The sequence below is a fragment of the Helobdella robusta genome (genome assembly GCF_000326865.2).
Source record: "Helobdella robusta unplaced genomic scaffold HELROscaffold_11, whole genome shotgun sequence".
NCBI lineage: Eukaryota > Metazoa > Annelida > Clitellata > Rhynchobdellida > Glossiphoniidae > Helobdella > Helobdella robusta.
The window spans coordinates 2,714,530-2,741,149 of record NW_008703617.1 but is presented as its reverse complement, the minus strand read 5'-3'; the positions used below and the strand labels follow the sequence as shown (position 1 = coordinate 2,741,149).

At 32.4% G+C, this 26,620-nt stretch overlaps 1 protein-coding gene across 1 annotated transcript; it reads right to left on the bottom strand.

Annotated features, from left to right (window-relative positions):
• Nucleotides 1-1,678: 1,678 nt before the first annotated feature.
• HELRODRAFT_72133 (hypothetical protein) lies at nt 1,679-25,947 on the bottom strand (the record flags this gene model as incomplete). The annotated part of the gene is made up of 6 exons (XM_009012881.1): nt 1,679-2,144; nt 4,116-4,179; nt 5,713-5,862; nt 24,689-24,781; nt 24,966-25,092; nt 25,744-25,947. The coding sequence occupies 6 exons, from the start codon at nt 25,945-25,947 to the stop codon at nt 1,679-1,681; spliced, it is 1,104 nt and encodes a 367-aa protein (XP_009011129.1).
• Between the last annotated feature and the right edge of the window lie 673 nt (nt 25,948-26,620).

The window sequence follows — 26,620 nt, the reverse complement described above, 5'->3', positions numbered from 1 at the left end:
TATTTTTACTGAACGTTTATCTTAAGATGCAATCTAAATGTTTTTTTTCTATCTAGACATTTCTTTTGTAATTTTCAAAAATCATACACGTATACATCAGCCTATCTATCTATTCATTCACCTATCTATCAGTCTATCAAACTTATCCATCCATCCATCGAGCTGTTCATCCATCTTTCTATCCATCCATCCATCCATCCATCCATCAACATGGGTGGATGGATGGATAGAAAGGAATTATTGCTATGATGTCTCATTCTTTACGATAGCTCACTGTGTAGGCAGGCAGATGACAATGTTAATAATTTTTATAGCTCCCATCCAGCTATGTATTATGTGTTCGTGCATTATAAAAATGAGCTTTGTAACATTAGCAATTAATAATGTTGATGTTTTTGTTGTTGTTGTTGTATTTAGTCAATGCGTTGTATTTTGTCAACACATCGTTTTGAATGTAAAAGAACTTTTACAAATGCTAATAAATGAAATAAACACATGTGCGTATATGTGTGTTGCCAACATGTTGGCGTTCTTCGGACACAGGTTTTTGTTGTTTTTGACTATTTTCTTTCTAATCTCACTACTTTTTATTCTCACTATATTGTCGTCTGGTGCCTACAATGCATAATTTAAGTCATTTTTCCTCCATTCTTTTGTTAAACATGCCCAAAAAACTTTTCCATTATAATATCGTCTACAGTATAACCATTATTGCAATCACCATTGTTACTTTTAACAATAGGTTCTGTTATTATTTATGTTCTTGTAAAAGTTTATGTTGTAAAATGTAGTCGTTTTTGCTGTTGTCGTTGTTGTTGTTGTTATGTTGTTGTTGTTGTTGTTGTTGTTGCTGTTATGTTGTTGTTGTTGTTGTTGTTGTTACTGTTGTTGTCGTTGTTAGTTTTGTTGTAATGTTGGTTACATACCACTAATTATTATCAGTTAATTAGTATCAATTATTAGTATCAGTTAATTCTTTTTGCAACAATCATTCAGTTAGCTGAGACGCATGCATGCATGCACAGTACATTACCATGAGTGAGTTTTGTCACATCAGTAACAATGTTTTTGTTGATGTTGCTGTAATCCAAAAATGCGTTATCCTATTTAGTTAATGTCATCATGGTGATCTGAACTTATTACTACATTAATACTGTACGTGGAGATGTTGTGTGTGTTTCATGTCGTCTTTTCGGTTGTCACCAATCCGAGCATTTTTCCTAGCTTTCTGAATTTGTTTTTTACCTGCAAAAACGAGTAAAAAATATACATAGGTTACAAAACAAAAACAATGAATAACTTTTACATAACGTGAGAAATACGCCATTTCTGAAGCTACGGAACATGTATAGTTGTCAGTTATGTCAATAGAGTACGTAAGACAAGAATGTGTACGATGTGAATGATGTCTGTCACAAGTGCTGGATATTTTTTCATCCTTTATCGTTCGTTTTTGTTTGAGTGCAAATTTTTCTCTACATGCGCAAGTTTATTATTCAGTTTTTATATATCTCTATCTGATTTTGCAGATTAAGATACTTTTGAAAACATCCGTCTACGCGGTGTAAGAGTTAGGTTGGTTATTTATAACGAGAACGTTATATCATAATTTTTGAATGTTTTAATCTTTTTAAGATACCTTATTTTAAAAAATAATTTTCTGGTTAAATTAATTTATTTAAAAACTTATTTCCAATCTACATACTTCTTCTTGAATCAGATCGAAACACATGGCAATGAGGGCCAACCCAAAGAGGAGATAGACAGCGCAGACAATCATAAACTTTTTTGACCCGGGCTCATCCAACTTCACCCCTGGCACGTAATCTCCAAACCCAATTGTAGACAGAGTGATGAAGCAGAAGTACAAACACACCAAAGTGCTCCAGTCCTCGCTAGCACGAAATATCAACGAGCCAAGAGCCAGGTAGGCTAGCATGAGAACAAGACTGACGCATATAGGGACACGTATTTTATTGATGTCTTGTGAAGTTGACGTGGAAGGGATCGGTTTTAGAAAGAAAGTTCGGCTTTTTAATTTGTTTTTCATGGTTGTTTGAGGTGCTGAACTGGCTGAGTCTTTCATTGATGATTTGTTGTCAATATGTTTGTTGTGGCGTTGAAGACATGACAGGATTCGGTTTCTAATTGTTGTTGTGAATGATGGAGAACGTGTTGTCTGTGGAGTACAATCTGTAGAAGTTGAAGTAGATGTTGTCGGTTGTTTTGTTGTTATGAATGTTGTCGTCTGCTCTATTGGCTGCAAAGAGGAAAGTAGTTTGGCATTTTCTTTCGTAGTAGATTGATCGTTATTTGAACGCATTTTGTTCTGAAACAAAGTTTTATTAATAGTTTCACGTAAATATTTTATTGGTTTCTTTCTGTAAGAAATATTATGTCGATGCTGTTTGTCGTGTTTTTGAGGATGACTCTGGTCAGTATGATGTGTTTGTTGCTTTGTGTTCGTTGTCGTTGCTTTTTCGGCTGCAGATGACGTCTGGTAGATCGGAAATGTGTTATCGGGTTGACGTATCGCCACATATGTGTCAGATTTTTTTTTTCTGTCACACTTGGTTTTGTCGTCGTTGTTTGTTTTCATTGGGTTGATATGTTTTTCAGAGCCACTGAAATCTTTCACTGCGTTGTAATTTTCATATATGTTGATGTTGTTTTTCTGTCTTTGATGTTTGTTTTTTGTTGTTTTAGAATTTTTTGGCAGCTTTATAACTGTATGGTTCTCACGTTGATGAAATGTTGAATATAGATGTTGTTGCTGTTGTTGTGGTTGTTGCTGATGATGTTGTTGTTGATGATGTCGTTGTTGATGTTGTGGTTGATGTTGTTGATGATGTTGTTGATATTGCTGTGTTTGTTCTGATTTTGACGCAGCTTCAACTTTTTTCAAATTTTTTATTGAACCTGTCAGCAACGGCATACTTATCTGCATGAATGTTGCCGAAGTAAGAGTGACATTTTCAAAACTCGGTGTTGTTGTGTCTGTTGGTGTTACCGTTGTCGGGATTAGAGCTACTGTTGTTGATGTTGATGGAATTGATGCTACCGCTAATGTTGTTGTTGGTAGTGGTAAATATAATGTAATTTCTTCTGTTGATGTCGGTGAATTTTTTGTGGCTGGATTTGAAATGAATGTTGGCAAGAATGGCGCAGTGGCTGTGCTTGTTGAAGAAGTTAATGTTGTGGATGTCAACAATGCCGATGTAACTAACGTTTTTAATATTAGGACATCAGAGTTTTCGTTCCTGGGTAGCGATGGCAGAGCAGATGTTGCGTGAAGTGTTTCTGTTAATGATGAGGAAGCGGGCGACTCGTAATTTGCACTTGCTAATTGACAAGTTAATAATTTATAAAAGTTTTTGTTACTTGTGGTTGCGGTCAGTTTTGCTTCTGTTAAGAATGTTGTAGAATGTGTTGAAGATGAGGACGGTGACATTAATGATGTTGGTAACAGCGGTGTCACGGATGTTAATGTATCGGGAAGAAATTGTAATATATTTGTTGTCACTAAAGATGACGCTGCTGACGCTACTGATGTAGCCAATGTCGTAGCGACAAATGAAGTTTGAGGTGACGATGGTGATGAAGTTGTTGACGTCACAGGGTAGCTAGGGACTGAAAATGAATGAACTGATATAAAGTAAAATAAAGATAATAATTGTGACGATGATGAAAGAGATGTGATGATGTGAATTATTACATATTAAAACAGGGTTTATAACCATGCTGATAATAACATGATGACGACGATGAGGAAGATGTTGTTTTCTATAAAAACAAACTGATTATTAAAAATGATTTTGACAACGGTGATGATATTATTAATTAAAAGATGACAGCGGTGATGCATATAAACTAAAAAGTTTATAAAAAATCTAGCAAATAGTTTACACAAACCAATGAAAAATCAGTTTTTACCTGCTAATATCGTTGGCAAATTTTTGGTTGTTGTAGCGCGTTGGATGAAATTAGAGTTGAAGCCATCTAGATTGTCGCGGCCGTAATTGTTGCTGGCAGCAGCAGGGTTTTCAAAATTTATTTGGCCGTCAGGATTATAAGCGTCATATTCGTCCGTATAGTTGAAGAACTCGGTGTCACACATGAGGTTTCTATCTTTACCATTGTCACGTTTCTTAGCAGGAATGAACATGTTTGATTTGTTATCTGGTGTATTTTTAGTTTCGTAGTTATTTTTATTCATATTGTCAATTGCATCTTTATTGCCTGCGAAAATGTAAGACGCGCTGTTAGCAGTGCAGCAACAAATATTTTTATCTTGGTAGTCTATAAATCTGTTGATGATGTTTTCACTTCGGCAGCCTCCTCCACGGATGTTGTCTATGGCGTTAAAACAACCGCTGCTGCCGGCGCGATTAAGGCTTTTACAACATTCAATTTTTTTATTTTTTATTTCGTTTCCGTTCTGATGATGGTGGTGCTTATGCTGTTGTTGCTCATGTTGTTGGCTGGATGTGTTGATCGCCTTTTTATTACGGAAAGCATTATTATTGTGGGCTTCGTCGACTTCGTCTTTGAAGTTATTATCACTAAAATCAATATCACACATATTATTTGTAATATTATTATTAATATTATTATTATTAATAATATTATTACAACTCGTCAAAATGTTCGATTGTTTTTTAAATATCTCCATTCTCAGTCTGTATCCACTTTTCTTCTTACCAACAGTCACATTTGGAATGAGTTTATCGCTATCGTCGCCAACATCATCATCTTTTTCATCATCTTCACCATCATCATTTTCACCTTTATTTTTCCAATGTTCCTCATCATCATTCTTATCATTGTCACCATCTTTCTTGCTCAATCCTTTAATGCTTTCGCAACACCTGTATTTAGGGACTCTAATATTTCCAAAAGTCCTTCTCTCATTGACTTCATCGTCGTCGTCATCTTCATCGTCATAATTATCTTCATTATCATCATTATCATCAGCTGTTTTTGCATTTTTACTTCCGAGTAATTCTTTTTTATTATTTTTATTATTTTTCTTCTTCTTTCCATGACCATCATCGTCTTTAGTTTCATTTCCACAATTATCCCCATCATTCTCACAACAACTGACATTTTTATCGGCATTGTTGTATTTGCTATTGCTATTAACGTTATTAGCATCGTTAGTGTAATTAATGATGTTACTGTCATTGTTATTAATGCTATTATTGCTGTTGTTGTTGGCATATTTAGTTAAAGATCTCAGTATATATTTGAGTTGGTTATTTTTTTTCTTAAAAATTTTATACCAGAGAGATCTTTTTAACAATTTACCGTCTTTTATATCTCTAGCACGCTCGTGAAATCTTTCATTTGCCGAAGAATTGTTGTCATCGTTTAATACATTATCGTTATTATTATTATTATTATTATCATTATCATCACTATAACTACTTTTGTTGGCTATAGATGGTTCCAGGCGTCTCAAAAATTTTTCCTTTTCATCCTCATCATCATCCTCATCTTCACCATCACCGTCATCTTTATCGTCGTCGCCATCATTGTAGTTTCTACTCACAACCTTACTACCTTCCACTTCACCATCTTCAACAACTGTAGCACCACTATAACCTTCACTAAAACAGCAACAATAGCAGTTATCAGCAACTCCATCACTACCACCATTATTGCATGAAACCTTCTTACCGCAGCAGCAACAGCAGTAGCGACACACGCCACAAATTATGTAGCCGTATATAAACCTGAAGGCTGCGGCCATGATGGATCCTAAGTTAGTGATGGTGTAAAGGGTTAGGGGAATTCCTAGGATGGCGTAAAATATGGTGGCAAGTTGGCCCCAGGCCGTTTTAGGCGTTATGTGGCCGTAACCTGGTTTTGTGTGGTGATATTTTTTGTTGGTGTTATCTTGAATAATATAGAATAACCACATAATATAGCAGCAACATAAAATAATATTAACTACACAACATTTAGACATCAACTACCCGCCCATATGACATCAGACGCTGATTATCCACTCACAATGTCTACCCGACAAATGAATGATGAATAATGCGCCTGTCGTGCAATGTATACACACTCGTTTTAATAATTTTTCCTCAAGACAATTACTAATTACCTTCATTTGTATCATTTTTTTTACATGGGCATTTGCTCGTATTTGTGTTTTTTTTAAAAAAAAAAACCTCGTTAGTTTGCTATAATAACAAAAAAATCATTTGTTTTTTTTCTATAGAATCATTCAACAAAAATCGAAATTAATGATTTTAGAAAGAAATATATATTAACAAAGAGCCAAAAAAAAACATGGCACAACAATTTAGGTGCACCTTCTTATGTAGTACAAACTAGTTTTTAAATGCAAAAAAAAATTTCTGCACTACGCTATTTCTACACTAAAAGCGATTTCAGTTGGACCAGGTCTGTCTGACTGTTTGCATTGAATGAGGTTGTTCGATAATAGAGTACCAACATTATTTGCATAAAAGTAAAATGAAGTGTGTGTACGGCAAATGATTCAAATGTTTTGCACGCATTATGTGTATGTGCGGTGTGTTTGTGAGTGTGTGTGTGTGTGTGTATGTGTGTGTGTGTGTGTGGTGTGTATGTGTGTGTGTGGTGTGCATGTGTGTGTGTGTGGTGTGTGTGTGTATGTTTGTGTGTATCCGTTGGTTTTTTTTCAAAAATTACTTTTTTTCCATTCATTTTTATGGTTGCATGTTGCATTAATCATCGTATTCAGAATGGATTGCCAAATGTACGTATGCACATTTGTGATAAATGCAAATTATAAATCATTGTTGAATTTGAAAAAAATTGCGTGTAAAATCATAGGAATATAAAAACAATCATTGAGTAAGTAATTAATTTTTCATAATGAAAAATACATCTTTGAGAATAAAATTTTGGAAAATGAACCCCCCGACAGATCACTAAAAGAGAAAAATATTGAAGATTCCGAGTATAACATACTAATAAAGTGAATTTTAGTTAGCAAACAAATGGTGAACAACTGAGAATTTTTAAAATAATCATTCTCTCGTTCAAAACAGGATTTGCGAGAATTTTCCGAAAAAAAGGTCAAGCTTTACAAACCTAACAATTTTGAAATCATCCCTACTACTGAAATATTGCCGGCAATTTTTGATGTTGAGTTGGGAGAAAGTTTTATGATAGCATGCCTCTGCTCATTTCAAAGTAGTAATTTGTTTTCATGAGGTTCTTTTAATTCTTTTCTGCTTCTCGTGAGTGCAACGTGGTTTTTAATTTTGTTTCTATGCATTTATATTGTCAGGTTGTCAATGTAAATATGACGTTTTGTTTGTGTGTTGTCATTATTGCTTAGTGATCAAAAATTCTTTGAAGGGTACACTTTTGTATCAATTTATTCATTGTTTCGTTGATATTTTAATTAAATATTTTGGGTGAAGTCTGTTTTTGTTGAGCTCGATCGTTAGTTAGAAATGTTTTTAAATTTTTTGTATAGGGATTTTGTTGTCTAGGATCTTTTTATCTGCTAGTTGTTTTTTTTTATGTTAATGAATTGTAAAAAAAAAGAACTTTGAAATTCAGAAGTGACGTCATCGTTGAGTTTGGATTTCAAACTGGTATGATAGTTTTAGAATTGAAATATAGACTGAAATGAATTGTTTTTCAGTTACCATATAGTGTTGGTTTGCAAGTTGCAAATTAAAAAAATTAAATGAACGATCGGATGAAAAACCACGAAATTTTTAAAAGTATTGAACGAAAAGATGAAAAGTTATTTGCCGCCAACAATAATAACAACGCAAATCGGAAATAATATTTGCACTAGCCATAAAACATTGCATTCAATTTAGGATCCAATCACATTGCAAAATATTTGATCCCCAGTCAAATTCAGGCTTAGGCCACACCACTGACAATATAAAGGTCGGCAAGTTTTTAAATGAAATTACATTAGAGTTTTATTTTTTCTAGAGAAATTGATTTTTTGGTCGTCAGGTATTTCGTCTATTGGTAACGATAACTTGTTTTATTTTTTTTGGATATGGTGATAGCAAATCAGCGGACATGTTGAATTTTTATAAGAAATAATTTTATATTAATTAATACTATGAATTATTTAATTATAAATATTTTTCAAATACATCCAATACAAATCCCTCTACTAAATGTTTCAAGTAAAAAAATTATTTCTACCTTTTTCATCCGCTCAAAAACAGTAAGTAGTTTGAAGCTTTGAAAACCTTTCAACAATTTTTAAAAACTAATAAAAAAAAGAGATTCTAATTAAGTCAAAACAGATGCATATAGTAGTCGGAATCGAAGAGATCAAGTTCTCAGGCTTTATGGACATCAAATATGTCGACACTTAAATAGGCGGCGAAAAATATCACATGACGTCATAATAACGTAGAAAGAAAGAAAGGAAGCGATGATAAGAAGAGTACGATGACGATGTAGAAGATGATGGTGTTGGGTACAAATTATTCCTACTTTTGTTGATTTTAGCACCTAAATTTTTATACGGTAGTGAGAATTGTGAAACTGAAACATAAGAAGTGTTTCGATGAAAATTTTGATAATGAAAGTAAAAAGTTCACGACAACTTCACCGGCGATGATGATGACAAATGATGACATGACGACAAAAATGACTATTAAGACGATGATGATGGCATAGAACGTGCTAACTTGATAATATGTATAGCGCTGAGACGATGATGATAAAACTGAGACGGTTATATTTGTTGAAGAACTTTTTTAATAAAATGTTTTATGACATAAAAGACATTTTTATCATTTCAATCTTCATAATCAAGGTCTGCAATCTTAGAAATCATCATCGTCGTCGTCAATGTCATTATCTTCGTCATCACTTTCTTCATCATCTTAGTCATTATCAATCATAAAAAATATGAAAAAGTTTTGATAGTTTTTTTCGTTGTAAAAAAAATCAATCATTTGATGCAAATCTTGACATTTTATCAAATTCAATCATAACCATTCAGAAATTTATTTCAATTTGTCATCCTTTCTATCGATTCTACTATCATTATTAATTTATATTTTAATTTATTATATATTTATTATTATTATTAATTTATTGATCTATCCATTCATTCAATCATTCATTCATTCAATCATTCATCCATTCATTAATTTGTTATATTCATTCATAGATAATAAAAATTTTGAAAAAAATTGTGAAAGAACTAAATACCTAAGACATTTCTTTCAGAAAAAGTGTTTAAAAAAATCCTCTGCTGATTTGCAGCTACCATTGTCAGTTCTTTCACGAATAATGTCTGATTGTCCTAAACTTTCTGCAATTAACTTTTAGGTCATCCAGTAGATATGTCTCGTAAAAACACACACATGCATAAAATGATTTCATTGCAAAAATTTTTATATACAAAAACAAACAAAACAAAAAAAAATTAAAAAAAAATGTTTATAGAAAATAATAATTTCGTAGTAGTAGTAGTAGTAAAAGTAGTAGTAGTAGTAGTAGTAGTAGTAGTAGTAGTAGTAGTAGTAGTAGTAGTAGTAGTAGTAGTAGTAGTAGTAGTAGTACAAGCAGCATCATCAGAAGTAATTGTAGTAGTGGTGGTAATAGTAGCAGTTTTAGTAGTAGTAGTAATAGCAGAAATAATAGTAGTAGTTGTAGTAATAAAGATTGTGGCAGAAGTAGAAATTTGTAAGAAGTTAGAATTAAGTCATCTCCTTATGATAAGCAATGACCCTACAAGGAAATGCTTGTTTGTGTAGCAATAAATGATTATGATAACTTTTTTGCCGGACGTGATTCGTCATCACCATCATTGTCATCACCATCATTGTAATCACCATTATCGTCATCACCATTAACATATTCATCATCTTCATCACCAGATCTTTTTTATCATTACCATCACAATTTCTCGTGGTCACCCTCATCACCATCGTAATAAATCATCACCATCTTGGCATCATTAGCAATATCCGCTCATCATTTTGATAATTGTTTCTAAGAGATTAAAATAAAGGAAGGCATTAAATAATTAAGATGGATTAATAAATGAAATTTGCACCTGAACGAACATGTATGTAAATAAGTGCATGTAAACACACACATATATATGTGTGTGTGTTTATGTGTATGTCTGTGTATCTCTGTGTGTGTGTGTGCCTCCGTGTGTGTGTTTCTGTGTGTGTCTCTGTGTGTGGATGAGTGTGTTTTTATAGGTGTCTGTTTGGGTTTGTAAAAGTACAGTAACTAAATTGGTGGCGAGCATATTAATGATGAAAAAAAGTCAATACAATAAAACGAATAAAATCGTACTTGAATAGGAAGCAATGTAATTTGAAAAATATTAACAATAACAATAATTAATTAATCAATTAATAATAAATACTAATGATAAATAAGAATAATGTTAATAATAAGAATAATAATAATAAACCAAAGATCTAAAAGTTATCAGCAAAAGTATGGCAGCACTAATAACGGAACGTGCACTGACAAAAGATAATAAATGATCATCAAAGAAAACTGAAACATCACCAATGAACGCAAATAACAAAAAAAAATAATAATAATAATAAAGGTACGCCCGCTATCTTGTGATTTATGAGAATTGGCATTGATGTTGATGGTGTAGTTTGTTGTTGTTGTTGTTGATGATGATGATGTTGTTGTTGTTGTTGTTGTTGATGATGTTGTTATTGTTGTTGTTGTTATTGTTGATGATGATGTTGTTGTTGTTGTTGGTCCAATGTAATAATAATAACATTAATAATGATAATAATTAATATAAACGATTATTTTATATTTTAAGTTTTTTGGTTTGATTTATTCTTCAATTATATTTATATACCCCTACCACTTCTCTTTTTTCAGAGATGAGTTCGTAAAATGTGTGGTGTGGTTGTTGTCGCTACTTTCAACTCCACCAAAAAATTTCACCATCAGCAAAAATAGAATGGCTTCATTCGAAAGAAAAAGATAAATCGAAAGATAAATAAAAACCTTAGCGCTTGAGAGTTCAGTTCAATTGAATTCAACTGGCAAACAGTTAAATTGATTTAAAAATAATTAACACATGTTTTTAATTTGTTTGTTCAAAATATTAGAAACTTCGTTTAGTTGATATAAAAACTTGTTTTAGATTTTGTTGGCTAAGGAATTGGGAAAGATAATATTCTTTCAATTTAACTTTCTAGAGATTATTCGAAATTTTCGAAACATATAAAATATATTCTGTAGAAGTACCCTCACATCAACGTCAAACACATTTTTAAGAAAACTGGAAAACAATTTCACGAATACAAAAATTGCGTCCAGGAAATGAGTTACACCTAATAAATATAACATCTGACAGACTGAATGTTACCGATAGTGAATGTAAAAATGATTTTAAAAAGATTGAAAAAAGTTTAAATACTTTTTAAAAAATTATTTATAAGTGTCTATCTGTTTTTGTGTGTGTGTGTTCATGTGTGTCGGTGTGTATAAAGACATGAGATTAATCATTTATCATTTATAAAAATAAAAAAATATAAAAATATAAAAAGGTTATTTCGGTTCTTGCGTTTGCTGAAGAAGAGTCTGTATAATGCGACGTCAGGCAGCGTTCATTCATCGATCACTTCTTAGAAAGCTTTTGTTTCACAAAATGTTGATCTTTGGTCGGCATTTAACGTTTTTGTTGAATGTTTGTTGCTTTATACTTGTGATTTTTATTATTTTATAAAAATTTTAATTGAAAAATCTATCGTTACCCTCCTTACTGACCTTGTTTCCGAAAGAATTTTACGAATTCAATTGAAATAAAAGGTGACTTTTTGTGATAAAAAATAAAACTAATTTCCCCACCATTCCAACTATAAAAAAAAACAGCTGACGCAAACATCTCACACAACCTAAACTCAATGTATTACATTTCTTAATTCTATTTATTAGATCACCACACACACGCACAAATACACGCACACGCACACAACACACACGTACATGCATTTAGTTAATCCACTGAATGTCTAAATTTATAGCACGAATGTTAGAAATGAAGAAGGAGGTCCCTGCCTGATCAGAGGCAATGAAGTAGAGGAGTGTAGTAAGTAGGTTATACGGCAACCAGAGCCAACTTTATTTCGTTTAACACTTGGTTCAATTGCGATGAAGTATTGCAAATCAAAGTTTTAATTATATTATGTAAAATGTTTAAATTCTTTTTAAAAAATATGTGTTAGTATGTAAAAAAAATATGTTGGAGAGAATAAAAAGAGGTAGAGAGAAAGAGAGAGAGAGACGAAAAGAAAAAAAAATTAATTCTGACAAGTTTTTCCTGAGCAAACGTTAAACTGGCAATAAATTTTACTGGTACTAAGTGGATTAACGTCAGCTGAGGAGATGAAGAATGGGCATTTTGATGAATAAATTGGATGAAAAAAATTGACGTTCGTCCATGCAATGTTTGTCTCGACAAAGTCAACCATAATTTGCATAACTTATTATCGATGGCGTAATAGAATTAACGGAAAAAACATAAGTATTCAATGAAATACATACACACATGCTGTTGCATCTGAATGTAGGCATGAATTGGCTGTCAAATTTTCCAAACCTAAAGATTTTAAGGAATTAATTTTATCACGAATGTCAAACTGTTTAAATGTAATAATCTATAAGATTTGAAGTATTAAATATCATTTAACTAATTTAAATTAACACAAATTTGTTTATAGCAAACATTTATAGTAGTTGTTGGGTATAAATCACCTTGCCATATCGTTACACTATGCTGCAACAACTGTTGCCGCTATTTCAAATGCAAATTTATAATCAATGCTACTTTCCGCTTCAGTGCTTTGCTATGATATATATATATATCACCATATGAAAATTACACACCTGTTCGCCATTTTGTTCGGTGCCAGAATGTCTGGAAATTTTGAATTACTACTACAACTACTGCTACTGAAACTACAACTACCACTACTAATACTACTGCAAGTATTAATAGTATAATGAAGAGATGTTAATCTAAAATTCTATCAAAAAATGTTTAAGTCATTTTAAACTACCGACCTGCGCCTGTTTATACATGAATGCAAACTTAGCGTTTATAAACCTGAAACAGTTCCATGATTTCATTCTAGTTGTAATTAGATCAGACTCATCCCCTAAATAATTTGAAATCCAAAAGAACTTACAATACCTCGTTACCTTGAGTTAACATTCGGACCATCACCTTACCTTTCAATGTTATTATTTCAATCAGATCCACTACTACCACTAACGCCACTGCCACTAATTGAAGCAGCAGCAGCTAATGCCTCTGCTTCCTTTTTCCTTGTAATTAAATTAAATCAAGCACTGAATTAACTTAATTCTCGATCAAATGCACTTAAATTCATGCAATGCATACATTTAACACATATGCGTTAAAAATAAATATCTTATCATACACACTTACACACACACACCACACACACACACACACACACACACACACACACACACACACGTAAACACACACGTAAACACACGCGTAAACACACACAACTTAACATGTATCCGATTTTTTTTTACACAAAATAGCACTTTAGAATCAGTATGCAACGAAATGAACATTCTCATGGTAGGTCTTGTAAAGAGAAATTAATGAAGAACAACAATGAATAATTCAGTATAAATTGAGAGTGAAATTTTATTTAATGATCTTTGAGATTAGATTTACTGATGCAGAGAAGCAAGGATGGGCAGCCAGCACGTTCACACACACATGCAAACATACGTATACACACACACGTACACATACGCACACGCACACACACTTTTTCAAAAATATGAATACATGATCGCATATATTCATATACTTTCACGCAAACACCCAAATAAATACTAAAACAAATTTATATAGAAATGAACACTTACATAATACATACACGTACGCACGCCAGATACCAGACACACATACACTGTCTCACATTCAATTCAGAAGACAAGATTTGATTATGGTTCAAGCGACATATGATATTTTGGACATAACCACGTTACGATAACACACACAAAAGCTCATGATGACATCAATAAAGAGGTTATGGCATCAACTAAAAAGTCATAACGTCAGCCAAAAGGTCATGACATGAACAAAAAGATCAAGACATCAATAAAAAATTTATGACATTAAAAAAGTTTATGACATCAAATAATGTATTAATGTGACGTCACTAGACAGGGTGCCATGAATTTGTTATCATCTGACAATGACAAATCTTCTCATTAAAAGAATCACCAAAATCACCATCATCATTATCATCAATATTATCACCACTACGATCATCATTCAACTCCATTTTATTGATCCGCAACTGACGCAATTGTAGATTGACATGACGTTGAATGGAGTGACATTAGAACAGCTATCATGAACAAATTGCGCGTTTAAACCAGCGGCCTTGCTCATTTTACACCAATAAAGGAAACCGTTGAGTTAGATACGTTTAAAATGTTTTATTGAGGTGCTATTAATATTGTTAGTATATTAAGACAGTATATTGCTTATTTATTAAATATTGCTTATTTATTGCGTAATGCAATGCGTGATGTATAGACAGATGCGTGTTTATGAACGTATGCGATAAATATGTACCGTTAAGAGATTAATTTTAAAAAATCATCACAATAATAATAATATTAATAACAATATCATTAAAAATTCATAAACATAAATGTAATATTTACCAACACAATTAACGGTTAATACACGCAATAAGGAAGTAATAACAGTTTGAAATGTCGCTACAATTGCGACTGCAGCAGCGTTAAAAATTTAAGTAGCCCTCCAGTACGTATAACTATCAAAACAACATTAACTATAATACGCACTGTGAAACCATTAATGTGCGAGAACATTGTCATTTTCGTGAGCCGCTGCTTTCATAACAATGACATTAACATGCAACTTTTTGTTTTAATGACATTAAAATAGGTCTCTCTCCTTCTCTTTTAATGACATTAACAATTGCCATAGCACTAAGATGGATGTTGGTTAGCATTTCATCATGGTGGTATTGCCTGATGGCAGAAACTGGATCAATGCTTGACAACAACAACATCTGTCTGTAACAAGCAGGAATGTAAATAAAATCATTAATTGAAATGGTTACGATTGCAACAATTATTACCTTTAAAACAAACCAAACCCAAAAACAATGAAACCAATGTTATAAACAAAATTTAAAACTTATAAAATACCCCAAAATTAATGAGTCTTTTAAAATCAAAAGTGGAACATCATAGAAAACAGTTTTCGGTAGCTTTGATCAGCAGAACTTGAAGCCCAGATACTTTAATCTCCATAAATTTAAAGCCAGTACCACTAAGGATGTAATAAACTTGAAGCCATGAGGTCATTTTGTATAGAAATCAACCCTCAGTTGGTGGGATTGGAGCGAATGTTGGATGAATTTTAAAACTGCTTGTCCTCGCTAGTGCGGATTTTATATGGGATTTTGTTTTTTTTATTCATATATTTATCTTCTCACATCATTTGCACTTTTATTGTTTGTGATTTCCTTATCGTTATTTAATTAGTTTGAAACAGTTTATTTCGTAATTTGGCTAGAACGTCATTGAATTGTAGAAATGTACGCTGTATAAATATATCTGATTGATCGATTTAAGTGGATGGATGAAGAGTAGGTGTGAGTGTTTCATACGTTTGATGAAAGTATGTTCTTATTGTTCTTGGGTCATGTATTTGCATGTGATTTTATGTTTACATTCACTATGCTGTCTTGTTATTTTTTTTGTTTAATTTTTTATTAGTTTTTATTTGAACATTTACACTTTTAATTATTGCTTGGCTATGAAATTGTGTGAATTGATTGGTGCGCTTGTGATCTTTATAGCAAATATGTTTTACTGCATAACATTCTCTATAAAATGTGTACATCTAGGTTTGAAAATGAGTTTTTTTATAAATCTAACGCTTCCATGCTTTATCGTTTTAAGTTTGCAAGATGCGTGAAGTCCGTGAAACATTTTCACAGGAAGTTAACAATTACTTAAAATGTTTACGTGGTTATTTGATTTTAAGAATGCCTTTCAGGGCTGTATGAGTGTTTACGTGTTATGAATGTGTGTGTTGATAGCGTGTGTTGTTTTTGCTTCGTCAACTGTTTATTAACATATACAAATTGTACGTATGTTTGCGTGCGTGTGTGTGTCATTTGATGGATACGTTTTTTATGAACACACTTGTGTACGCAAATATGTGTATAAGATGTTTCTCCACGTTGATTTGTTTTGTTCGCATAATTTTAAGTTTTTTCTCAAAAAAGTAAAAAACATGTTGAGAACTTAATTATCATTCGCAAATGTTGCGGCTATTGATCAGTCTTTCAGGATTTATCTTTTTTTCTCATTTTATTGAAAAAATATATCATTTTTTTGAATATTTATTTAATATCATAGTACGCATTTTTGAAGTTTTTCATTTATTCATTCATTCAGTCATTTATTCATTCATTAATTTAATCTTTCATTTGTTCATTCGTTCGTTTGTTTAATTTTTCAGTTTTAGTAAAACTTATGCTGACAGTTTTTGCCGTCTTGAAACTTAATAACATTTTGATTGAATGATGTTTTGAAGCTTTCAGTTTTGCGAAAGTTTTAACATGTTCCACATAAGTCCCATCAAATTTTTCATTTAAAAAATCAAGTTGAACCTCTTGGTTTATTTCCAAATATAAAATAGTAATATATTTTTTGGCCAGATAATTCAGTATTTAAATTCTATTCAAGTATAGATTAAACTTTGTGATATATTCTTACATAATAACACAAAAGACATATCAAACATTCATCTTTAATTTAAATTCAAATGTCCATAAAAACATCATTTTTAAAAAAAGATGAATTTATATAGCGCAGTTTGAATTAGAGTTAATGACATCCAGTAACTAGATGCCGCTGTAAAACCGCCACCGGCAAGTGTCACTCAACGCTGATCCACTAACTGTCAGCAAATTATCGAAAAAGTGGCAAATGTGAAAAAATTTAAAAACTTAGCTATGTGAACAAGTGGTGTAGTATTGTATAAATTTGATTAAAAATAATAAAAATTCTGTATAATAACCCATATAATTCATCTCCTTGATTATGTCGACTCATCTACATGTGCGCACATGTTTATTCAGTAAAATACATATAATACATACTAAACGATTCCTCAAAACGCAACGAAAATAGCAGGTATGCAACTCCGTAGTGTCAATTAATGAGAACCATATTCGTAAAGTTCTTACGTGTTTGCATAGAGCATTCTTACCATAAAATTTGCGTATAAAGGTATAATAAGCACAGATGCTGGCATTGATGGGGAAACAATGTGTTGCCTTGTCTACCTGTGGCCTAGGACTAACCTATGTTTCACTTCAATCCTCTAACACGTAAAAAATTTGCAGTTGGATGGACGTACGGTTGTTTGTTTGAGTTTATTTAAAACAAGAGTGAATAGTGCACTTGATGAAATGATCAAGCATGAAAATGTTAGATGATTAAAATGTTTAAAAATTCAATTTTATTTGAGAAAAGACAATTATAGTCAATCATTTTTTACAAGCTATTATTTTATTCTTCACAAAATTTTATTCCATTAAACAAACTGGTGACACACGTACACAAGAGTTATCATTTATTTATTATTAATAACTCTCATAGCGACTTGAGAATTTTTTTCGTTAGCGTGCATCTCGCGTCATTGAAAACGTCATTTTTAAGTATATGAGAATGTAAGCCAAAGGTTGATGAGGTCATCCGTCTGTTATGATGACGTCATAACGACGTTTCCTATTTCAATCATTTTTCATGTTCGTTCGTTGCGAGCCTTTCCAAGAAAACAAACTAAACTATGGGTCGCATGGTTAGTTGGATGGAGGGATGAATGGATGAATGAATGAATGAACGAACGAAAGAACGAACGAACGAATAAATGAAGAGATAAATAGACGAGTGATTATGTATATAAATGGTAGCTTAAATGTATGAATTGATGGATAAATTGAAAATTAATCATGGGAGATTAATATTCCACGTCACTATCATATTTACTTAGGTTTATGAGGTGTATGTGATGTGATGGTGTGTGTATGTGTGTGTGCGTGAATGTGTGTTTGTGTGTGTGTGGTGTGTACACCACTAATGAAGTGAAACAGCATTTTTACAACTGCCAACTGTACTGAATGAAATATTTCACAATTTTCATTCAACGATTGCACGCTGGCTTCAAATTATAAATCATGATTTTTTTCAATTAAATTTTGACGAGTTTTTCCACGCTCGCACACACACAATCAAACAAACAAACACACACACACACACAATGCAATGTACCTGTTGGCGTCAAATTATTTTAAAAGCTTTCATTTAAAATTTAATTTCAGATGTCAGTCAGTAAATAATGAGTTATGACAAAATGGAGATTCCAATTCAAACCTGAAGCTGGAAAGTAGTCTTGCCTGTTATATCAATCAACAAACAAATTAAGTTGAATCTCATATCACGTTGTTCATAAATTTATTTTATTATATAAAATTATTTTAAATTATTAAAAATAATATAAAGTATTATTTAGTCTGATTGTAACTATTTAATAATTGTATAAATAGCATCTTGGTAATTAAAATTTCAAAAATCAAATCTAATAAAATCAATAATTTATTATCTTTGAACCAAATAAAACACCAAATAAGAGATCTCTAGACCACCAAAACAAATTCTTATTTACTTGAGTTATTATATTTAGTGGGTGGGTGTAACAGTTAGGCGGTGGGTCCTAATAAAATTCTAAACATCTGTTGGGTTTATCGTAGCAGTAGTAGTAGTGGTAGTTGTAGTCGCAATAGCTGCAGTAGAAGTAAGAGGATGAGTTGTAGTAGTAGTAGTAGTAGTAATAATAGTAGTAGCAGTAGTAGCAGCAGCACCAGTAGTAGTAATAATGTTGCTAATAACTTCAACAGTTTACAGATACAGAAAGAATTCCCCCAAGAACAAACCAAGTTGTTTGTTCAGTAACCGTCGCAGAATGGTGGAGAGCGAGCAGTATAACAATATTTTAGAAATTTCATATTTAGTGGTTGTTAAAGAGACACGAACGACCAAAACACAGCGCATTTATAAATACATGAGACAACACACACATTGCATGTGGTAGATGGGATCATTTTGTAGTCGAACCCAGACGCAGGAACAGCAAGGCCAGGCAACTTAACCATTACACCATCGCGCATGGAAATAATTCAAAGGCCGATGCAACTGAAGTATAATCAATCTCTTGCGTCTCATTGCCAGCACAACGGTCACAATGCATCATCATCAATTCGTTCTGTAGACAGTTGAAGTTATCTTAAGAATTTAAAGTAAAATTTTTTCGCCAGAATGTGAATTACTCGAGTTAATCAATCAAATCATTGTTAAATGTTGGCTCTACTGGGTGTAAGGGACCGAATTGTGAATGAATGATGATGATCAGTGTGATTGTGAACTTTTCTAATTTTTATTGATTGCCTTCGCCTTTAAAATATGTTTAAGTATATCACGTAGAGTTGCATGAATTTAAAATCATTCTAATTAAAAAAATAAAACCAATTAAATCTTTTAAAAACAAACAAAAAATTTTATAAAAAAAAACAGTTTCGAGAACAAGATGGCCAATAAGATAGCGGAAATTGATTGGAATTGCGTCACGGAGATGGTTTAATTGCTAGGGACGTACGCAAACGAGTTCTCGTCATCAAAAGTCGCAGAGTGTTCTTTTGTACGTTCTATACGTTAATGTGTGTGTGTGTGTGTGTGTGTGTGTGTGTGTGTGTGTGTGTGTGTGTGTGTGGTGTGTGTGTGTGTAAATTTGTATCGAATGGTTTGTTGGATGGATGGATGAATGAATGAATGAATGAATTGAGGTTTATGTGTGTCGAAATGTGTGTGTGTGTGTGTGTGTCTAAGTATGTGTTTTTTAAGACAGAATGGAATTAATTTGTTTAATTTATGTACTGGACCACAAGATTACAGAAAAAGTTATTTGTTAACACCAAAATTGAAAATTAATTTAGAAATTCCAAACATTTAAAAATGTAAAATAAACTTAACCTTCAGATGATAGTTCAACAAACTCGTAAACTTCCCATAAGTTCCACCATGAATAATCAAAAAATGAAAAAAAAATAATTAAGCCAAAGCAATTTTAAACGACGAATATCTAAGAAGAAATACACACAGACACTTGTGTGTTTTTACCGTGTGTCTACATGCTTGTACGTGAATGTGTGTGTCTACATGCATTACTTATTATATTATTATATCATCAGATGTTGTGTTGTGTGTGTGTATGTGTGTGAGAGAGAGAAGAGAGATAGAGAAAGAGAGAGAGAAACACTCCTGGTATATTTGGGTGTTTTCAATCACAAACATGTGTGCAAGTGTGTGTGTATGTATTAGTATGATGTTCATTTTACTTCGATTATATAAAAACTTTATTGTATCATACTGATATGTGTATGTGTGTATGTATGTCTGTATGTGTGTTTGTTTATATACAACACGTTTAATTATTTAATTCAATAGCGTGTTTGTGCAATTATAGACATGTTCACATGATCAATAACCTTTTTAAATAATTTGTTTCATATAAAATTTTTAGGCATTGTAGTTATATGAATGCGAATGGTTGCATGGATTTATCCAACTTTTTCGTTGTTCTCAAATTGAAGTTTCCTGGAATTAGAAGGACCTTGCATTTGTGGCTAGCATGTGGGTAAGTTTTTCCGATGTGATGTTTTTTTGTAATTGCGATATATATTTCATGATTTTGGTTTGTTTGTCAAATATTTCTCTAGCTACGTGCCTGTATGCGTGTGTGTATGTGTGTGTATGTGTGTGTGTGTTTTTGGGTGTGTGTGTGTGTAGGTGTGTGTGTATGTGGGTGCGGGTATGTGCCATATGCGATGACTTTTTTTAGTAATCCTAACTTTGATATATTGTATAATAAAGCTGCAACTTATAAAATTTTATGTCTTAATATTGCTCCGTCGCTAAGACGTCTAAAAACATTCTTGTTTGTAACTCTATTTTTGTTTCTGTGCCTTTAGCAGAAGTAATTGCTAGAAGAAGTAACAGTAAATGAAAAGTTGTAGTATTAGTGGTAGCAGTAGCAGTAGTATCAACAACAGCAACAGCAGCGGAAGTAATTGGAGTAATTATACCAGCAGAAGTAAAGAAAAATAATAATGGAGAGTGTAGTAGGTCTCGTAAATCATACCTTTTGATACTGGCATTATTAATGGGAGCAAGAAGGCAAGGGCCGACCTATAAAATCCATTTGGAAATTTTTTCTAACAGAAACATACACACGTTTATATAAGCATAAATATTAATATATATTTTTATACACACATACCATATTATTATTATGTGTGTGTGATTGTGTGTGTGTGTGCGTGTGTTTATGTTTGGGTGTTTATTAACAGAAGTCACGTACTAAGGCGTCACAACATTATACGAAATGATCAATCGGTATGATTGAATCGAAATGATCAATCGGTATGACCGAATCGAAATGATCGAATCGGTATGACCGAATCGAAATGGCAAAGTTATTCGATACCGAAAGCGTTTTTTAGATGAAGAGATAAAAAATTGTGAAGTTGGATGGGCCTCTATGTTTATCTTCATTTTCTCTGACAGCTAGCATGAGATTAGTGGTGAGAATTAAGTAAGTAGTATGCAAATATGTGCACTAATCAAAATTCACGATAATGTGGCATTTTTATTATTTCTGGTACTTAGTGATTTATATATTTCTTTTTGAAATCATTTAAAAACAAATTGAATTCAGTAAATTAAATATAAAAATTAATCAAAATAGAATGAAACTACGTGCCAACCAGGAAGTAAGTTACTTGTAAAACGGTTTCATGTTATGAAGAAGAATATAGACTCAGATGTAAGATTGAAAAATTTAAAAGACGTGGGATACATTATAAGAAATAATTGCAAAAGTCCAAAATTCTTTTCATCTAAATGCACCACACGTGAGGGACTGATGATAAACAGAAAGTATTTTTTTATCTTGTTATTTATATTTTTATGAATAATTTTCAAATAACTAATGCAGAAGTATCAGTTGTAACGTTGTTAAAATTGTGTCATACTTTTCTATACTTGAAGTTATCGATTTTTGGCAGAAAAAGAGCTTCAATTTAATTTTTTATGTTATACATGCGCAAAAGTGTCTTTAAGAATTTAAAAATACACTGTGAAAAAAACTTTAAAATAAGTTGAGTAGTTATACTAGCAGAAGAAGAAGTAATTGAGGTGGTATAAATGTTTTTTTTCATTATTTTACACGTATGCTGATTGAATGGCAATCCATTGTCTTAGCACATGTACCAACATCTCATGGATTATAGCAAACTATTTTTTAGGTCAGATTCACTGTCGATAGGTGTACAATTCATAATCACTCACAGCTTTAAATAACCACTTATTGACTATAATTAATCAACGAGCAACACAATTAATTTGTGAACGAACATGAACAAAAACCAGGACTTCATAATTGGTGAACGAACGAACAAAAACATCAAATGAATGTACAATTTGTGAACAATCTGCATCAATATCATCGGCCGCAACGAAATCAATGAAACAATTTATCATCTTTCTACTCGATAGCGCCAAATTAGTGGCGGATTTTTTTTAAATTATTGCACACGTGAAAAATTTTGTGTTATTTATAGCTGTATTTTTAATAAAAATGCATTATTATGATGAAAAAGAACGTATTAATGCTGTTGTATTCATTGTAAAATTAGCCTAAATTAGGACCACGGTTAATTTACTACGTTCTCAATTGTATGAATGAGATTTTTTTTTAAAATGTTAAACATAATACGGACCAAAAAAAAACATCAAAAAAAGTTGAAACATTTAAAATTATCGAATTTCAATTTAAAACATCTTCAAGACAATAAAACAACATTAGCTTTAACATCAATCTTAACATTAATGACATCATCATCAACAACAAAAACATCAACAGCAACAACAATGACGTCAGAACACGTGACCGCCCAAGCGTGACATCATTCTAATGGTCGGTGATAATTGTCGTGATTTTTTTTTATGCTAGGGTCGTTTTGTATCTACTGTTGATGGATATCATCAATTGTTATTCTAACCAATCGCACTATTTTGTTTGTGTAAATGAGAGTTTATCATTGATTTTGTTCTTGTCTGTGTTTCTGTGACTGTCTACGTATGTCTGCGCATGTGTGTGTTTATGTGTGTTTATGTGTGTGTGTGTGTGTGTGTGTGTCTGTGTGTGTGTGTGTGTGTGTGTGTGTGTGTGTGTGTGTGTGTGTGTGTGTGTGTGTGTGTGTTTGTGTGTTTATTTCTCTGTCTATTTTATGTGACTTAAACTGAAAAAAAATATGCATGAAGTTGACTCAACTTTTACGTTTGGAATATGAAAACTAACGATGCGTTTACTGCGTTGCGTTTTCTGGATCTATAACACGCATATACTATACTAATCACAACATCAACAAACATACAAACAAACAAACAAACATACATCACAACAAACATACAAACAAACACACCAACAAACATACACACCAGGAAACACTATTACATGCATTTTATTTGTATAACATCCACGCATTCATTACGTAGACCTTTAATTTTCTCGTCCATTCCGACTGACATTTCTCCATTTAGTCGTCTGCGTGCAAACATGCAAACAGGCAAACATCAATTTAACTGGATCTCTTACAAACATACAATTACTATTTATATACACACACACGCACATACATACACGCATACATACACGCATACATACAAACACATACGTATAAACATACAAAATACAACTACACAAACATTAGTAAAATAGAGTGCAGTTAAACATTCCATCATTATGCCCATGGAAAGCAGCACAAAATCCACAGCTTGTTGGGGTAGAAAAATTTGCAATTAAACCTGTTTGCTAGGCAAATAATATTGAACAAACAAACATGATGAGCCAGTGTTAGTTTGAAAACTAAAAGTGAATTATCAATGTGTGTTTGTTTGCTTGTGTGTGTGGTGTGTGTTTGTGTGTGTAAATTTGTGCAAATTAGTTTAAATTGTGTGTCCTTAGTCTGTGTCTATAATATTTTTTTGAATTTTTTTGAAATATTTTAAGAGAATTAGTAAGAGAAAACATGACAGGTTGGATATTTTCACTAACGGAACCAAGAAAGTCAAGAATGAAATGTTCATCAATCAAGTTCTGCAACGTAGAACTTGAAATTTTTTCCGCACAGTTTATTCTCGCCTCGAGTACTTTGGCTCAATAAATCCATTTCCTCAATGTTTTGCGCTGTTTATCGTGCGCTTGCATGCAAAACCTCTATTTTCCTATCAAAATGTTTTTATTTATTCTTGGAAAATTTTTTCACCGTGTTAAATATTATTCGAGGTTTTCTATATTCAATCCAATCTACCTAACCACAAAAACTTAACTTGCACAAAACAACCAAACACAAAATAATACTAGCATAACAACACACACACAAACAAACAAACAAACAAACACTGACCGACACACAACACACAAAAAACACAAATCAACATACACATACACACACACACACACACACACAAGCATACTGACCAATAGTAGTGACCACAGTGATGCTGTAGAGTAAGGAGCCAGCAAAATCCCATTGCAAGACATCATCTGTCGAAGCGTCTGAACCATCCCAACCTTGTGAAAAATATTGAAATTAAAATATTTCAATTGACAATTATTTCGGCAAATGACATTATTATTATTGTAACTTGCTACTAAAATTTTATTACTGCTAAAAATTTATTTCAAGCAAACAACTATCGCCCACACAAAAAAAACACACACGCATGCACATTAACAGACAAAATCTCAACAAAACCTTTCATCTTTGAGTTCTTATAAACTTCTTCGGTAAAGTTTTTCAAAACCATCTCAGCCATTCTAGACCAGTTCCTTTCATGTAGGATGTTCATTTCTTTTGTCAGGTTCCACAGAGTTTCTACCACCTATGTAATAAAAATTGTTTTATTAATTTCAAGTATAAAGCTAATTAAAATATACATGTCTAGACAAAAAAGATGCTGATTATTGGAATGAAATGCACCGTAAAATTGTGTGAGAACTTGAGTAATTAAAAAGAACGATGTGATTGAAATTTTTAAAAATTTATAAAACATACAATAAAGTAGATTTAAAACTATAATAATTTCAAAGTGCCTATCTTTGTTGTAATAGATGTTAACGACCTAAAAAGATCAATGACTTAAAAGAAGAAAGAACAATCAAACACACTTAAATCGACGTTTCTACTTGTAAACATTGAAAAACAAACAGCATCCATATAAATATAAACTGCACGCCTCTTCCTTCATGTCTTTATATATGTACCGTATTTATATGAGTGTACAAAATTAAGGAGTCAAGATGAACACACACACGCACGCACACGCACACGCGCGCGTTTTCATTGCGTATGAAGTACTTGAAGGTGATGCAAAAGACATATTAAAAAATTTGTCTTTGATGTTTTTGTAGATGCGAAAAATTTAATGCATGTAATAGACTAGGTTTTTATTTTCTTTGTCAGATATTAAAATATGAAAATTGGAAAATTAAGAAATTAAAAAAAAAGAAATGAAAACATTTCGCCAATTGACCTTATCCTTGTTCGACCGCATGTCGTTCCTGACGTGCCTCTCGTTCTCAGACTCCAAATAAACGAACAAAAACCCGCCAAAAGTGGTGTAACAGACGAGAGAACAGCACGAACCAACCGTACTAAAGAAGAACGCGAGAAATTTTTTCAAGCAACTTATACACTGCCGTTTAGTTTTAGATCTGGAATCTTCGTTTGAGGACATTGTGGTTGCGATGTTAGCGACTGTTAGTGGTGTGGCTGCCACTTTTGTGGATGAAACTATTGCTGACGCTGCTAATGAAGCTGGTGTTGTTTTGGACTTGCTAATTTTAGATGAAGTCGTCTGTTTTGTTGTTGCTTTTGTTGATTTCGTCGTTGAAGCACTAATTGGTTTATTTGATGATTCCGATGTGACTGCCAATAGAGGCATTGAAGATGCTTGGCTAGTGTTTGTTTCGTTCAGACCCGTGTTGTTGTTGTTGCTATTGATGTCATCATTGTTGTTTCGATTAGTGTTTTTGAAAATGTTGCTTAGTTTGCAAGTTTTATTCTCATTAATATTGTCGTAATTCTGGCTGTGTGTGTTAACACCATCATTAATATTTTCATTTGTGTTTGCACAGTTCGACAACTCAAACTCAACGTCAATGTTTACTGAGAATTGACCATGCCCTGAATTTCGCTGTGGCAAGTTATGCGTCATATCTTTCTCTGGCAAGTGTTGGAGTTGCGAATTTTGTTTCAGACGTTGCTGGGGAGTGGAAGGGTTGATGACGTCTCTTCTTACGTCATTCCTATCGTCGGTGTTATTAGCTCTTGCAGATTTAAGACGCTGTTTGCCATGGCAGGCCTGAGGAAAATCATTAGTGGCGGTGCAGTTCATGCATGACGTCATT